The 17,851-nt window shown below is 43.2% G+C and overlaps 1 protein-coding gene across 8 annotated transcripts in view; it reads left to right on the top strand.

The window, feature by feature from the left end:
• Positions 1-17,851, top strand: part of LOC135093346 (uncharacterized protein DDB_G0287625-like) — a 104,274-nt gene that overhangs the window by 37,816 nt on the left and 48,607 nt on the right. For all 8 annotated transcript variants that reach the window (XR_010263319.1, XR_010263318.1, XM_063992559.1 and 5 more), the window contains exon 10: positions 13,760-13,861. Coding sequence is in view for 6 of the 8 variants with exons in the window: in XM_063992559.1 (XP_063848629.1) it covers positions 13,760-13,861 (102 nt within the window). In the remaining 2 variants the exon portion in view is untranslated. The remainder of the gene's footprint in view (positions 1-13,759; positions 13,862-17,851) is intronic.

Here is a 17,851-nt window from a genome sequence, read left to right on the forward strand (position 1 = left end):
CTTGTCTCACCCACTACAGGTACAGCAGGAACATCAGGAGAAGCAGGAACAGCAGGAGCATTAGATACAACAGCAACAACAGAAGCAGCAAGAACATCAGGTGCAGCAGGAACATCAGGACCACTAGGAGCAGCAGGTGAGTGCACAACACCTCCCTACCCTTCCCATACTTATCACATCACCTTTCTCACCCACAGCAAGAACAGAAGGGCAGCAGATACAGCAGGAAAGTAAGAAGCAGTATGAGCAGCAGGAAGATCGGGAGCAGCAGTAACATCAGGAGCAGCAGGAACATCAGGAGCAGCAGGAACATCAGGAGCAACATGAGCAGCAGGTGAGTGCAAAACACCTTCTTACCTTTCCCATACTTATTCCATCATTTGTCTCACCCACAGCAGGTACAGCAGGTACAGCAAGAGCAGCAGGAACATCAGGAACAGCAGGAGTAGCAGGTGAGTGCTCAACACCTCGTTACCCTTACCATACTCATCCCATCCTTTGTCTCACCAACAAAGCAGGTACACAGGAACATCAGAAGCACCAGGGGAAGCAGGAGAAATAGATACAGCGAGAGCATCAGGAGCAGCAGGAAAAGCAGGAGCAGCAGATACAGCAGGAACATCAGGAGCAGCAAGTGAGTGCACAACACCTACTTACCTTCCCCATACTGATTCCATCCCACAACAGGAAAATCAGGAGCAGCAGGAGCGAACAGCAGGGGCAGCACATGCAGCAGGAACATCAGGAGCAACAGGAACTTCAGGAGCAGCAGAAGCAACAGGTGAGTGCACATCACCTCCCTACACTTTCCATACTTATCCCATTCTTTGTCTCACCAAAACAAGGTACAGCATGAGCATCAGGAGGAGCAGGAACAGCAGAAGCAACAGATACATCAAGAACATCAGGAGCAGCAGGAGCAGCAGGTGAGTACACAGTACCTTAACCTTCCCATACTAATCCCATCCCTTGTCTTACCCACAGTAGGAAATGTAGGAACATTAGGAGCAGCAGGAACAGCAGGACTAGCATGAACATCAGGAACAACAGGAACATCAGGATCAGTAGGAGCAGCAGGTGAGTGCACAACAACTCCCTAACCTTTCCATACTTATCCAATACCTTATCTCCCTCAGCAGATACAGTAGGAGCAGCAGCAACATAAGGAGCAGCACGAACATCAGGAACAGCAGGAGCAGCAGGAATATAAGTAGCAACAAAAACAGCAGGAGCAGCAGGTGAGTGCACAACACCTCCCTGCCATTCCCATGCTTATCCCATCCCTTGTCTCTCCCACAGCAGGTACATCAGCAGCAGCAGAAGCAGCAGGAGCAGCAGGTGAGTGCACAGCACCTCCCTACCATTCCCATGCTTATCCCATCCATTGTCTCTGTCACAGCAGGTACATCAGGAGCAGCAGGAACATCACGAGCAGCAGGAACAGCAGGTGCAGCAGGTAAAACAGGAAAAGCAGGTGAGCACACAACACTTCCCTACAATTCCCATAATCATCCCATTCCTTGTCTCACCCACAACAGGAGGAGCAGCAGCAGGAGCAGCAGTTTCAGGAGCATCAGGTGAGTGTGCCCTACCCTCTCCATACTTATCCCATCCCTTGTCTCACCCACTGAACGTACAGCAGCAGGTGAGGGCGTCACATAACCCTGCCTTCCCTACTCCTTATCCCATCTCTTGTCGCAACAAGAGCATCGTAAATAGGAACAGCAGGAACAGCAGGAAGAACAAGAGCACTAGGTGAGAGCTAAACACCTCCCTGCCTTCCCCCACCACTATTCCATTCCTTGTCCCAGCAGGAGCATCATAACCAAGAGCTACAGGTACAGCAGCAGCAGTAGGATCATCAAGAGCAGCAGGTACTGCAGGAGCACACATCAGGAGTAGCAGAAGCAGCAGGTACGAGAGGAGGTAAAGCAGCAGCACCAGCAGCAGCAGCAGCACCAGCACCAGCAGCAGCAACAGCAGCAGCAGCAGCAGATGCAATAGATGCAGCATCAACAGCAGTAGATGCAATAGAAGATCCAAGGGTAGCAGCAACAGCAACAACAAGAGCAGCAGCGGCAGCAGCAACAACAGATGCTTTTCTCTTCTTTCTACTCCTCCTCCTCTTCCTCTTGGTTCTTCTCTTCCTTCTCCGTCTCGCCGCTCGTCTGAGTTCTTATCTCTCAGAGAGTGAGAGTACCCAACGCAACTCCCTTTCAACCTTTAAGCTGTTTCTTTATATCGATAGTCCCATATAGATTAGTCCCATACCCTTCCACCAGGTCAATGTAAACAGCTCTTGTTGACAGGTAAATAAAAATTACTCCATAAGCCTTGTGCTTAGTACGTCTTTTGACCGTGTCCTTAACCATGAAGGGTCCAAAGAGATCCGAAGCGGTGTTCAGGAATGGCGATGACGATTTCAAGCGCTCTGGGGGGAAGTTAACCCATTATTTGATCTTCAGCAATTTTCTTCAGCCTCCGACAATAAGTGGATTTCCCCTCAACCAACCTTATAAGTTTGTGAACAGTAGGAATCCAGAATTTAGTTTGTATTTTGGCAAGGGTGGATTCAATGCCAGAATGGTCAGCCTCATGCGCATATCTCACATATAACGTTGTAAAGGGATGGTTGGGAGGCAGCAGAATATACTCATTTTGATTGTAATAGTCTTTTAACCACTTAGGGATGCGCTCTCCTACTGTGATGATGCCATCCTCTCTCAGGACTGGTCCCAACCGACGGTAATGATTTTCCCAATCTGGATGTAAAGCAGTGTGCACCCGCTTTGTCCACCAACTCTCAGCTGTTAATAAGTCATCAGTGGATGCGAAACAGAAATTGCACCAAGGGACTTGTTCTTTTAGGCATTTAGGATTCTACTAGTTACCCTCATAATTTTTCCGGAACTACCAAACCTGTTCACATCGATAATGTCAATATCATCTACAGCAGACTGGGTGTGCGCGATTGATGTCTCAATCCGGTCTGGCAACTCATCTACCAGATCTTTTCCCAAAGGCCATTCTTCTACTGGATGAGAGAGGAACTCTGGTCCCCTTTGCCACGTAGAATTACTGTGCATATTGTAAACCCTTCGTTATTAGTTCCACCTCCCGGTCCCCCTTCAAACTAAAGACCTTGTTCCCGTGCACACAGTTGCCACATTTACATTTCGGACTGCAGGATATTCCCAGACTTTCCATTGAAAAGAAGTATTCCAGATCATCTTTGGTCCTTGATTTAGTCATCGGTTCAGTATACTGATAGTCTTCAACGCTAACATGGTTGACTCGCACGTGTGTGGGGGTTGACATGTTCGCAACTCCTAGGGACGGGTGAGATCCCCTCAGCACATACCAGAAGGAATTCTTCATTAACTGGAGATTTCCGGTAGTCTCATCAACTTGCGGCAAAACTCCACAGTGATCAGTTCCAATCAATAAGTCTGTAGTTCCATGGGGTCGTCAAAAATGCGAGCCTGCTAGCCTGGGAAAAAGCTGAACAAGCGTCTGATGGTTCACCTTCACTACTGGGGCTGTCACCTCATCAGTGCCACACGCTGATATACACCAAGTATTTCCAGCCAAGTCTAGAAGGGGTACATCACACATATGAGAGTTAACAGTCTCCCTTTGGTTCCCAACTTTTGTTATGTCAAGTGCAAGTTCTCTCCCGTGCACAATTAGTGCGGATGAGTGAGATGTTGGAACCTTAATCTTTTAAAACAGGTAGTCGTAGAACCCACAAGGGGGAATAATATTCTAGATTTAATTCTTACTAACAGGGAGGAAGCAGTCACGCAGGTAGAGGTTGTAGGACAGCTAGGTAACAGTGACCATAGGGAAATTAGGTACAATTTAGAATGGGAAGAAACTGTTAGAAACAAAAACACTAGTAAAATACCTGACTTTAGGAGAGCATATTTTGAAGAATTAAAAAGCTACCTCCAAGGAGTGGACTGGCAAAGGATGCAGGGTGAGGTCAGGTCAGGGACGGAGTTCAGAGAGATAAGGCAGGATGAGAGAGGTGAGGTGAGCCGTGAGTGTGTAGGACAAGAGGAGGGAAGATGTGTCCGGAAGGGGAGGAGGAAAGAGGAAGGGGGAGATAGGTGTGAGTATGTTAGAATGTCAGGTCATGCTGAAATGAGAGAGGTGAGGTCGAAGCGAATAGCTGAGGGAGTGGAAAGGATGGTAGGGGCCGCAAAGAGGGGATTAGGTGAGGTAAATGTAGATGAATTGTATAAATATTTCGAAGATAAAAGTTCATACAGGTCAGTTAGCAAACATCCCGTATAGGACAATAAGATCACAAAAAAATGATCCTAAATGGATGACTGCTAGGTTAAAGCATTATATAGGGCGTAAGAGAAGTATATATAAGAGATTAACGGCAGGTGAAGAAGTTTTAAGGACACAATATAATGAATTAGTTAGAACAGTCAGGAAGTTAACGAGGAAAGCTAAGAACAATTATTAATTAAATGTAGCCAGCCAGGCGAAGACGGACCACAAGGGATTTTATCAGGTATACAGGACGAAGAATAAGGATACTATAGGTCCATTAAAGGCAGCAGATGGGGAGCTGGTTAGTTCTGGGGAGGAGATTAGTAAACTTCTGAATGAGTATTTTTTAACTGTCTTCACCCAGGAAAACATGCAGGATATGCCAGGTAGTGAACAGGTGTTTAGAGCAGATGAGAATGAGAAGCTGACAGATATTTCCATAACTAGGGAGATAGTGGAACAGGAGATAGACAGGCTAAAAAAGTTCAAGACACCAGGACCAGATGAAATATATCCTAGAGTACTTAAGGAATGCAAAGAGATTATTAGTGAGCCGTTAGTTTCTGTCTTACGGAAATCACTGGAGTCGGGTGAGGTACCAGTAATGTGGAGGCATGCTAATGTAGTACTCATCTTTAAGAAAGGAGATAAAACTTTAGCGTCTGCCTATAGACCTGTCAGCTTAACTTCAGTTGTAGGTAAAATGTTAGAGTCAATAATAGCGAGGAACATTAGGGAACATTTAGACAAACATAACTTGATAAATCAGTCACAGCATGGCTCCACGAAGGGGAAGTCTTGCCTGACAAATTTGTTAAGTTTTTACAGTAAGGTGTACCCGGCAGTAGATAATGGTGATAGTGATGATATCTTATATCTGGACTTTAGTAAAGCATTTGACAAGGTACCCCATCAAAGGCTCCGGAGAAAGGTTAGGGCACACGGGATGGATGGGAAAGTGTTAGGCTGGATAGGGTCATGGCTTAGTGACAGGCGACACAGAGTGGTAATAAACGGCTCGAAATCCGAGTGGGGTCATGTAATTAGTGGGGTGTCACAGGGATCAGTATTAGGGCCATTGTTATTTCTAATGTATATCAATGACTTGGATAGTGGAATTAGTAATGATGTTAGTAGATTTGCGGATGACACAAAGATAGGTAGATTAATTAGGTCAGAATCGGATGCCATCGCCTTGCAGGCAGATTTAGATAGAAAGAATGAATGGACGGATAGATGGAAAATGCAATTTAATATTAATAAATGCAAAGTGCTTAGCGTAGGTAGAGGAAACCCACACAATAGGTACACAATTAAACAACCAAACTCTGGTAGGTACAGGGTACGAGAAAGATTTAGGAGTTATAGTTAACTCTGAACTCCGTCTAGGGAAGCAATGCACTGCCACGTGTAAGCCTGGTCGCTTCTTGCAGCTTCCCTTATCTCTTATGTTCTTATGCTCTTATGAATCATAAAGAGTAGTGAGGTGTTCTCCCTTGCAATAAACACTGCCAGTCATCAACAATAAACCTTCACATGACTACTAACAGTAATTACTAACCGCCCTAGGCGAAGCTGTTTGTCAAAGATTCCCAAACATGTCATGTAAACTACGATGATGGTCTGCAGTACACTGATCACCGTTAATCAGAATCCCACACCTTACTTTTCTTTTACAGGTTTTGGCGGTGTGACGTGGAACGATAAGACACTTGAAACAAACTCCCTTTGCCTCAATAACTTTAATTTATCTAAGGCGTCCATTCTGCTGAAGCCATTACAGTCTACTGTCTGAGGCAAATCCGTATCATGATACACGCATCTCTTTCCTACAGGTTTAACCTGAACAGAGTTCCCATTATTTCCTGGCTGAGAGTTTAACACTAATTGAGTCATGGTGTTGAGACAATCCACAATGAGGCACTGAGAGGACTTCAATTCCTTCAGTGTTTCTATCAATTCACAAGGCTCACCTTTTGTCTCACCTACATAATCAACATTAGTTGCGTTAAATGTTGCCTTCTGAAGGTTGGAACGGATGTCAGATTCCAAGTAAACGCACACATCCCTCTCCTTCAAAAGCAAGTCAATGAACACTTGTAAAAGGTTGTCCGGGTCATTTATTTGTTGAGCTTCGTGAACCCACTGGTGTCGTATGTCGACTGGGTCTCCAGCGCTGAGTCTGGTCTTCAGGACGTTGGCCTTCCTCGTGAAGGTTCGCTTTGCGGCGGCACGTTCCTTGACTAGTTTCTCCATGGCACTGCACTGTTGAATTGTCTCGTCCGAGGGGATGGAAAGGCCCGCCGTATACCGGATCCTTTATTGTAGATGTACTATTCAACGTAGGGAGGTAAGCGTATCATCACATTGCACAAACATATGCTAAATATATGATAACACATCATTCACAGGTTATCCCAACAATTACTAATGAGAAAATTTCAGATTAAGAAAAGAATACTCTAAAGTAAGGTCTATCAGTACTGAACGACTTCATCAAACCAAGAAAGAGAAACAAATTGTTATTTAAGTATACACACACAAATATTCTTGTAAATTTCTTGCTATTCATGTAATCCAAGATTCTCAGAGCAGCTGTAGTCAGCCGCTGCAGTGTGTCAACCTAGAGACATCAAGCTACTACATTGTGGCCTCAATCATCGTACCTCCGGTGAGGAGTTCCCTATATGGTGAACTACCTTTAATGAGCCTCAACTGATCAATGATCTGCAATAAACACAAACAGCAAACTCAAAATTCATGGTACACAGATTCTGGAATAGATTAGAGCTCCAATTAACTGAATTGTCAATTGTATATGGCAGACTAATAATGTATTATCACAACATAACAAATAACTTAGTGTCGGCCAACACCCTCGGGCAAGCAGCAACAGACATCACAACAGCTCCCTGGCCCTGCATCCGTAAACCATCCTTGCCACTCAACACCCATAAGGCATTCACAGTAGTATCAGCACTCATGTAGCCAGCAATCCATGGTCAGTCACACCACTAAATAGAATCAGGGACGAGCTGGCGAGCCAGTGACCGGACAGACAGACAGTGCCATCCTCACACTCCCCTACCCACAAGACAACTCACTAGTCAAGAGACGTCTGAGATGCGCAACAGCGCCACGAAACTTACATCAATGTTACAACAGATATCTCAAGTCCGAAACAATACAATAAACATATAACACATAACATACAATAACACATAATAACAGAGCCCAACACTCAATCATATGTAAATCCCTAGTGACAGCAGACATGCGTAAGTACGACTTTGCTTAATATTATCACTACAGTGTTTCACCAGTTATAAATCACACTACATGTACAATGTTTGTTTAACATGGATAAAGTTATACAACAAATTATACACAGATCAGTTGGTTCCCACAACACTGTGTAACGTCATTGCAATAATCATTACGCAATAATGATACAATATATATATATATATATATATATATATATATATATATATATATATATATATATATATATATATATATATATATATATATATATATATATATATATATATATATATATATACACACACACACACACACACACACACACACGCATACACACACAACATGTTTTAAGTAATTAATTTTGTTTATTTATTTATTTATTTATTTATTTTTTTTATCTTTATGTACCAAATTTGATTCCTACATTGCAGGACCTTAATTGTTGGTGCGCTGGGTCCCGCTCGTGCTGCAGAATGAACAGATGTAGAGGTGTGTTGTGGTGGTGGTGGGGCAGCACGTGTGCCAGTCACAACACAACACGGGGGAGGGCTCCCACAAGCTGTTCAAGATTGATTGATTGATTTATTGACCACAGGGAAGTACACACCAATAAACACATTAAAAAATAGTCCAAATTACAAATATACAGAGGAAATTTTTTCAACTACGATACTGAAAATATATCATCGAAAATAAAATCTGTTGCACAAAAACAAAACACAACTCATAAAAACCTGACATAGCAACCAAGTAAAAACAAGACACATTATAAAAATAAAACAGCGGAATGTAAATAATTAGACAAGAAATTCATTGAAAATATTTAAAACCCATAAAAGACATGCGTAAAAACTAAATTGTAATCCTATACGTTTATATAAAAAACAAGAATTTATCCAAACAAACCCCCTTTTTTTTATGCAAACACACATCCAACGTTAATATAAAGACAATACTTCATGTACAATTCTACAAACATTTATATAATCAGATCTATCAACAAATAAATTACTAACTGTCGTTACATTATTTTTTTCTTTAACGTGACTGGAAATAGGACAATTTTCAAGAACATATATCTCCGTTTGAATCATACCACATGAACACAATCTTTCCTAAATGGGAAGACAACCCCTTCCTCGCCGATTCCAGCGTCCCTTTTCAACTGCCAACGAGTGTGAAGACAGACGTAACCTTGTCCACGACACTCGTTCCAATTCATTAACTTTAACGTTTTTTTATGTAAATGTCATGCACTATTAGTTCACTATTAACAGACATATAAAAACTTAGCCTGTTTGATACTGAAACTCTCACACGGGCCTTCACCTCATCCACTGCACTGTGCACATCGTCACTGTCGACAGTGATCAAGTCTGTCATATACCTGGACACAACATCATTATACCTTAGTGCCGCCTTAATTGCATATATCAGTGGGTCGTCATCCATTGTGGTTCTTTTTGTCCACATTTCTTTAAAGAATTTTCTTTGTTTTGACTTAACCAGTGCACAGACTGGAGGCATGCCCAACTCTACCATGCAAACATCATTGTTCGTCGTTTTTCTTACGCCAAGAAGTTGCTTTATACACCATTTATACTGTTTTTCTATAGGCTTCGTGACTCCATTGAGCCAGGATTCACAACCGTACAGTAGCGACGACATAAGTGCAGCATCAATTTTCTTTTTTTTTTTTTTTACTATAAATGGCACATCATTATTCTTATTAATGAAAGATATAAATTTCAAAGTATGGCACATCTTCATATTAGCATGTAACTTAATTACAGTTGATGGAGAGCCATCATCAGTAAAGGGACTTCCTAGATAAATGTAGTGATCACAACAACTAATAACATTATTCTCACTAGCTATATTTTCCTTATCTTCCTTATCTCCATTCAACACCATAAATTTCGTCTTGTTATCATTAATGATCATACCACGAGTGCTGCAAAACTCTTGTAACATTTTTATCTTACTTTTCATTCCATCTGGAGTTGTTGATAACAGTATAGTGTCATCCATCATGACTAAAACATGCAACCATGCAAGGAAACCATCCACAGGACATCGTTGTTTTAACATTTGTATCATTTCATTAACATAAAGGATAAACAGTATACAAGATGTGGGTAAGCCTTGACGCACACCAACGGTGGTTGCGATGACAACAGTTCCAACCACACTATTCGTACATCTATACATTGCAGCCAAAGCTAAGAGCATAGTAACACCACATCCCATCCTCTTCAACGACATAAGCTTGGTACACAATCATAAGCTCTACTCAAATCCACAAATGTAATAAATAGCTTCAGTTTTTTCCTTCGAGCAATATCCATCAACACACTGAGTGTTACCAGATGTTCCACACATCCTCTTCCTGGCTGACTCCCCGCCTGTTCCCGGTGAGGCACAAACCACTGATGGAGGCGAGCTGACAGGACCATGTCATATCATTTTGCTATTGTATTAATAACATTAATTGCTCTATAGTTACTTGGGAGTGCTTCAGACCCATGTTTATATATAGTGAACAGTTTTGCCGTTATCCAACTAGTAGGGTAAGAGGCAGTCAGAAATATGTTATTAAAGAGTGTAGTTATAAACATTATCCATTGAACAGGTAAAACTTTGAAAAGTGTAGGTGGTACTCCATCAGGGCCACAAGCCTTGCCTGGTTTTAATCTCTTAATCTGTCTCTGCACCTTTTCTACGTTGATTATGTCGTCTAGTATCGGTATGTTGAGATGAAAGTGTAGATCATTAGCATTCGGGTAAACTATATCCGGTGGATTAAATATTTTTTCAAAGTGCTCTTTAAAGACTTCATCATCTTGCATGGACTCTGTGTTGTTACTATCGTCTGTTATCTCACCGCGCCAGTTTATTGCTTGCCATAATTTTGCCTGATCATTATTATCCAACATTCTTTCCCACCTTCCTCTTTCATCAGTCACCTCCTCTACACGGGCACAACGTGGGTATTTACTGGCACTTCCACATTCATATAACGTTTTAGTTATAGTAGAGGCTGTTACATCTATATCGTCACTACATTGTGTATGTAAATCTATCTCATTGAGTTTGGACACAAATAATTCATAGTTGATGTTCTGATATCGTATAGGTCTTTTGGTTATTGACTGGCGATTTTTCATCATATCAATAACGTTAATCTCTGCACCATGTTTACCCAGTTCAAATGATCTCAGTTTAAGAGTTTCGAGACAAGTTGAAGGTGGTTGTAGCGTAACACTAATTGGTGCGTGATCTGAAGGTAAAGAGTTGTCTCTAACAACGTCAAAAGATTCAATCAAGCTGAGTAAACCCTTAGACACGATACAAATATCCAATTCAGATATCCATTCACTTCCTTTACAATAGGTTTTCTTACTCAAATAATGGGAATTCATATTTTGTAAATTGTTAACAACTAGTAATTCTTCTTCAGCACATATGCCAAGTAACGCTTTAGCATTGTCGTTGGGCGTAGGCACAGGGTCAGGAATAACAGGATAAGAAATTCCCGCCATATTCACTATGCCCTGCAGTTCTCTCACCGAACAACCAAAGCGAGCGTTCACGTCTCCAATTATCACACATCCGTTACTACAATCATTGTGCTTAACCTTTTCTTGTATATTACATATTTGTGTATAATCAAAATACTCAGAGTCCGAGGAGGGTACATAACAAGAACCAAAAAGTACACCTGGTGCAATTTTAAACTTAAACCATATTTGATCCGTACAAGAAAAATCCACATCAAATATATACTTATTCAAACAAAGTCGTACAAACACACAAGTTCCACCACGATTACTGTTTTGTTTGTCAGAATTTTTATAAGAAGCATATCCTGGAAAGAACAACGGCAAGCACGTCCTTATTTCATTTAAACAAATAATATCATATTTACTGAGAAATGTCTCATCACTTTTCTTTTCTGTTTTAGTTTTTATACCATTAATGTTCCAAGAAACAATACTTATACTTCCCTGTGGTCTTCTTAAAAAGGATGAGGTTGCCATTTGTCAATCACCACACCGTCTTTGTACAACACTCGTTCCCTGTAATCCAGGCGAATGTTGCATCCAGTGTTCGAAGGTTTATTTTTCTCTTCTTCTTCTGCTGTCTTCAAGCGCCTCCATTCTTTCCTTACTTCAGGGTGTGAGTCCTTCTTGATATATATTTTCTTATATGGTTCTTGCATATCCTTCAGTCTTGTCGCCCTCTCCAACACTTTATCTCGGATGGCGTTAGAGTCGACTCTGGCGAGTAGTGGACGTGATCTGTTGCTTCCCTGCGTAAGTTGACCCAACCTTTGATGTGAACGGACCACTACGTCGGGGGTGGCTTCTGTTGCATTCAATACTTGTTGTATTTTAGCCTCTTCAGTAGTGGCTCCCTCAAGTGTAACTCGCTCGTCAGGTATTCCAAAGAGTACGATGTTTGTCTCTCTCTTTTGCCGATCGAGCTGTTCCATAAACAATATGTGATGCAAAATAACCTCAGATTGCTTTTTTATCGTGTCTGTTAAGTCCTTGATCTTTGCTTTGTTTTCATCTTGGTCTGCTGCTATCATACGACGCATATCAGCTAACTCATCCATGATCTTGTCTAGCTTCTCATCATGTCTAGCTATCAGTCTCGCCTCTTCTCCTTCTGTTGTTAATATTGCTTCAATTAGCTCTTCCTTTGTTATTTTATTAAGCTGATGTTTCTGTACTTTTCGGAGGTCAGCGAGACTTTTACCTGACATGGTGCAGGATAATAAAGGAACAAGGCGGCTCATTTCAGCATATACGCAAATGGAGCTACTTGTTTAGTGTGGTCGCTCTTTTGCAGCGTCCCCGTTGTCATGGATACTGGAAGACTCAACTGCGCATGCGCGAACGTGGGTAGGTGCGACGTAGGGGTATTTGGCCCGGCTTGGTATATTTTCCCAGGAAATATAGTCAGAGTCCCAGCACTGTACCCAACTATGGTATAATCAAGCTGCTCTTACTGTTGTTAGCTTTAGTTGTGCATAGCCTGGTATCTGAATGAGGCCTGTAGGTGCTGGAAAAATCCTGTTTTCCATGGAGCTCCGTCTTGCCACTGTTTACCTGTCAGCCATACCACAGCACAGACCCAAGGATCGCTGACCGCTTTAGAGCTCCTTGATCTCATCTACTATTTATTATTTGTTCTCCATGACTGTTACTCCCACAGCACTCCACAGTACCACAGCTGATCTAATTATCCTTGTGAGAATGAACACTCACATTAAAATGGACAGCAGTAACTCTTACTGAACTTTCGGCGCGGCATATCCACAGACAGGGAAATCCTGTATTCAAATATTTCTTCTTTACTCCTAGCCATGTAGGGCTCAGCGGAGAGAGTGGCGGTCTTGGCAACTCTGAGTGTGGGACGCCATGATTCAAACCTGAGACTAAACACATTGATACATAATGTATTAATAGAATAATTATAATACACAGCAGTTCTTCTTTAACACATATTGCGGTGTGAACACAATATGGGGAAATAGGCTAACTTTGCAAAAATTATGTTGGGCCCTCGTGGCTCAGTGGTAGAGTGATGAACTTTAAGATTGGTGTGAGGGAAGCATGGGTTCGAACCCCACTCGGAACTTACAAAAATTCAAAGAGCATCCACTGCATCATCATGTGTGCTTAAAAACACACAACACGGTGATGGAGCTGCCCAGGGGAGTAGGGGAGGTGAGTGCGCAGCACCTCCCCAACCTTCCCAGGAGAGCAGGGGAGGTGTGTGCACAGCACCTCCCTAGCTTCCCCACCTTTGTCCCACCCCTTGTCCCACCATAAAAAGTAGATTCACTGACCACCAATTTGATTCCTTCAGCAACATGAGGATACACCAGACTTCCTTGATTATTTACCCATACCATACTTATCATGCTTATCCCATACCTTGTCTCACCTACAGTAGCAACATCAGGAGCAGAAGGAATATCAGTAGCAGCAGGAACAGCAGGAGCAGCAGGTGAGTACACAACACCTCGTTACCCTTCCCATACTTATCCCATCCTTTGTCTCACCAACACAGCAGGAACGTCAGGAAAAGCAGCAGCAGATACAGCAGAAACATCAGGAGCAGCAAGTGAGTAGTGAACAGCATTTACTTACCCGCCCCATACTGATCCCACCCCTTGTCTCACCCACAACAGGAACAAAAGGAACATCAGGACTAGCAGGAGCAGCAGGAACATCAGGAGCAGCAGGAAAACCAGGAGCAGCAGGAACATCAGGAGAAACAGGAACATCCACAGGTGAGTGCACAACACCTCCCTACCCTTCCCAGACTTATCCCATCCCTTGTTTCATCCACAGCCAGAACATCAGAAGCAGCAGGAGCAGCAGATACAAAAGGAGCATCAGGAGCAGCAGGTGAGTGCACAACTCCTCCCTACCCTTCCCATCCCTTGTCTCACCCACAGCAGCTACAGCAGGAAAATCAGGAGCACCAGGAACAGCAGGACCAGCGGATACAGCAAGAAAATTAGGAGCAGTAAGAACGTCAGGTGCAGCAGGAAAATCAAGACCAATCAATAGGAGCAGCAGGTGAGTGCATAAAACATTTCTCTTCCATTGCTTATCATATCCCTAGTCTCACCCACAGCAGGAAAAGCAGAAACATCAGGAGCAGCTGGAGCAGCAGGAACATCAGGAGTAACAGGAACATCAGGAGTAACAGGAACATAAGAAGCAGCAGGAACAGCAGGTGAGTGCACAACACCTTTCCCTACCCATACTTATCCCATCCCTTGTCTCACCTACAGCAGGAGCAGCAGATACAACAGGAACGTCAGAAGAAACGGGAATATCACCAGCAGCGGGAACAGCAGGTGAATGCACAATACCTCTATACCCTCCCCATACTTATCCCATCCCTTCTCTCACTCACAGGAACAGCAGGGGCATCAGGAACACAGGGAACGGTAAAGCAACAACATCAGAAGCAGCAGGAACATCAGGAACAGCAGGTGAGTGCGCAACACCTCCCCACACATCCCATACTTATCCCATCCCTTGTCTCACCCACTGCAGGTACAGCAGGAACATCAGGAGAAGCAGGAACAACAGGAGCATTAGATACAGCAGCAACAACAGAAGCAGCAAGAACATCAGGTGCAGCAGGAACATCAGGACCACTAGGAGCAGCAGGTGAGTGCACAACACCTCCCTACCCTTCCCATACTTATCACATCCCCTTTCTCACCCACAGCAAGAACAGAAGGGCAGCAGATACAGTAGGAAAGTAAGGAGCAGCAGGAACATCAGGAAGATCAGGAGCAGCAGGAACATCAGGAGCAGCAGGAACATCAGGAGCAACAGGAACATCAGGAACAGCAAGAACATCAGGAGCAGCAGGAACATCAGGACCACTAAGAGCAGCAGGTGAGTGCACAACACCTCCCTACCCTTCCCATACTTATCACATCCCCTGTCTCACCCACAGCAAGAACAGAAGGGCAGCAGATACAGCAGGAAAGTAAGGAGCAGTATGAGCAACAGTAACATCAGGAGCAGCAGGAACATCAGGAGCAACATGAGCAGCAGGTGAGTGCAAAACACCTTCTTACCTTTCCCATACTTATCGCATCATTTGTCTCACCCACAGCAGGTACAGCAGGAGCAGCAGATACAGCAGGAACATCAGGATCAGCAAGAGTAGCAGGTGAGTGCTCAACACCTCTTTACCCTTACCATACTCATCCCATCCTTTGTCTCACCAACAAAGCAGGTACACAGGAACATCAGGAGTACCAGGGAAAGCAGGAGAAATAGATACAGCGGGAACATCAGGAGAAGCAGGAAAAGCAGGAGCAGCAGATACAGCAGGAACATCAGGAGCAGCAAGTGAGTGCACACCACCTACTTACCTTCCCCATACTGATCCCATCCCACAACAGGAAAATCAGGAGCAGCAGGAGCGAACAGCAGGGGCAGCACGTGCAACAGGAACATCAGGAGCAACAGGAACTTCAGGAGCAGCAGAAGCAACAGGTGAGTGCACATCACCTCCCTACACTTTCCATACTTATCCCATTCTTTGTCTCACCAAAACAAGGTACAGCATGAGCATCAGGAGGAGCAGGAACAGCAGAAGCAATAGATACATCAAGAACATCAGGAGCAGCAGGAGCAGCAGGTGAGTACACAGTACCTTAACCTTCCCATACTTATCCCATCCCTTGTCTTACTCACAGTAGGAAATGTAGGAACATTAGGAGCAGCAGGAACAGCAGGAGCAGCATGAACATCAGGAGCAACAGGAACATCAGGATCAGTAGGAGCAGCAGGTGAGTGCACAACAACTCCCTAACCTTTCCATACTTATCCAATACCTTATCTCCCTCAGCAGATACAGTAGGAGCAGCAGCTACATAAGGAGCAGCACGAACATCAGGAACAGCAGGAGCAGCAGGAATATAAGTAGCAACAAAAACAGCAGGAGCAGCAGGTGAGTGCACAACACCTCCCTTCCATTCCCATACTTATCCCATCCCTTGTCTCTCCCACAGCAGGTACATCAGGAGCAGCAGGAACATCACGAGCAGCAGGAACAGCAGCTGCAGCAAGTAAAACAGGAGAAGCAGGTGAGCACACAACACTTCCCTACAATTCCCATAATTATCCCATTCCTTGTCTCACCCACAACAGGAGGAGGATCAGCAGGAGCAGCAGTTTCAGGAGCATCAGGTGAGTGTGCCCTACCCTCTCCATACTTATCCCATCCCTTGTCTCACCCACTGAACGTACAGCAGCAGGTGAGGGCGTCACATAACCCTGCCTTCCCTACTCCATATCCCATCTCTTGTCGCAACAAGAGCATCGTAAATAGGAACAGCAGGAACAGCAGGAAGAACAAGAGCACTAGGTGAGAGCTAAACACCTCCCTGCCTTCCCCACCACTGCCTTACCTGCCTTACCCCCTCAATCAGATTTAAGGAAGAGGAAATGCCTCATCAGATGACACTAATAAAAATAGGACCGTATGTAGATTAGATATGATACAAGTAAACATCACCTCTTTCTTACTTTCCTCTCAAATTCCATGTTGCTTTTTTTCTATACAACTTAGTATCATTTCCTTTTTCCGGCCAGCCTCGGCTTGAGGGATGGTGGGGGTGGGGAGTAGCCTTCTCATGCGCTATCCTGTCTCTCTCACTAACAGTTAGAATAGAATAGTTACCCAGATAGCCAAGTAAGAATCTCAGGGTCTGTTGCTATTTGCTCCTCCTTTGTATTCCTTTGCATTACTCCTACTGGTCCTCCTCCTCCTCCTCCTCCTCCTCCTCTTCTTCTTCTTCTTCTTCTTCTTCTTCTTCTTCTTCTTCTTCTTCTTCTTCTTCTTCTTCTTCTTCTACTACTACTATTACTCCTTCTTCTACTATTACTTCTACTATTACTTCTTCTTCGTCTTCGTCTTCGTCTTCTTCTTCTTTTTCTCCTTCTTCTTCTTCTTCTTCTTCTTCTTCTTCTTCTTCTTCTTCTTCTCCTCCTCTTCTTCTTCTTCTTCTTCTCCTCTTCCTCCTCGTCCTCGTCCTAGTCCTCGTCCTCTTCCTCCTCGTCCTCGTCCTCGTCCTCCTCCTCCTCTTCCTCCTTCTCCTTTTCCTCCTCTTCCTCTTTTTTTATTTCTATTGTGAAGACCTGTAACTGTGATGCAAACTTTTCTCAAAGAGAGGTATATAGATATATGACAGACAGACTGATGGACAGGTAGAGAGACCCACAGATAGATATACGTACAGACAGGGAAAAAAATAGGTAGGTAGATGGAATGATTAATAGGCTGAGTTATTGACTGACTGGTAAAGAAATGGAGAGATGGATGGATGGAAAAAGATATATATGCTAGACAGATAGATAAATAGATAGACAGATGGATAGATAGATAGAAAGATAGATGGATAGATGGATAGATAGGTCGATATTCCAGTCCAGTCCATATATCTATTTCATAAAAAAAATGTTATTGCTTTTTACATAATTAGAATTATGAAATAATTAAAATATGTAACATATCTTTAGCGCAATGTTGGCTCATGGTTTTATACAAATAAAATTCTTTATTTTATGGCACTAATATCATTAGCTAAAAGATTCTTAAAATCATAAGAATTGAAAATACTGTGTAACATGTCATAACAAACCTTATTGATAAACATGCATGGTTTTGTAAGTGTGCTGTATAAAGACTTTATTCTTAACCAGTTAATTATATATCCAAATATCATCTCTGCACGCACTGTGGT

The sequence above is a fragment of the Scylla paramamosain genome, chromosome 42 (assembly GCF_035594125.1).
Source record: "Scylla paramamosain isolate STU-SP2022 chromosome 42, ASM3559412v1, whole genome shotgun sequence".
Lineage (NCBI taxonomy): Eukaryota > Metazoa > Arthropoda > Malacostraca > Decapoda > Portunidae > Scylla > Scylla paramamosain.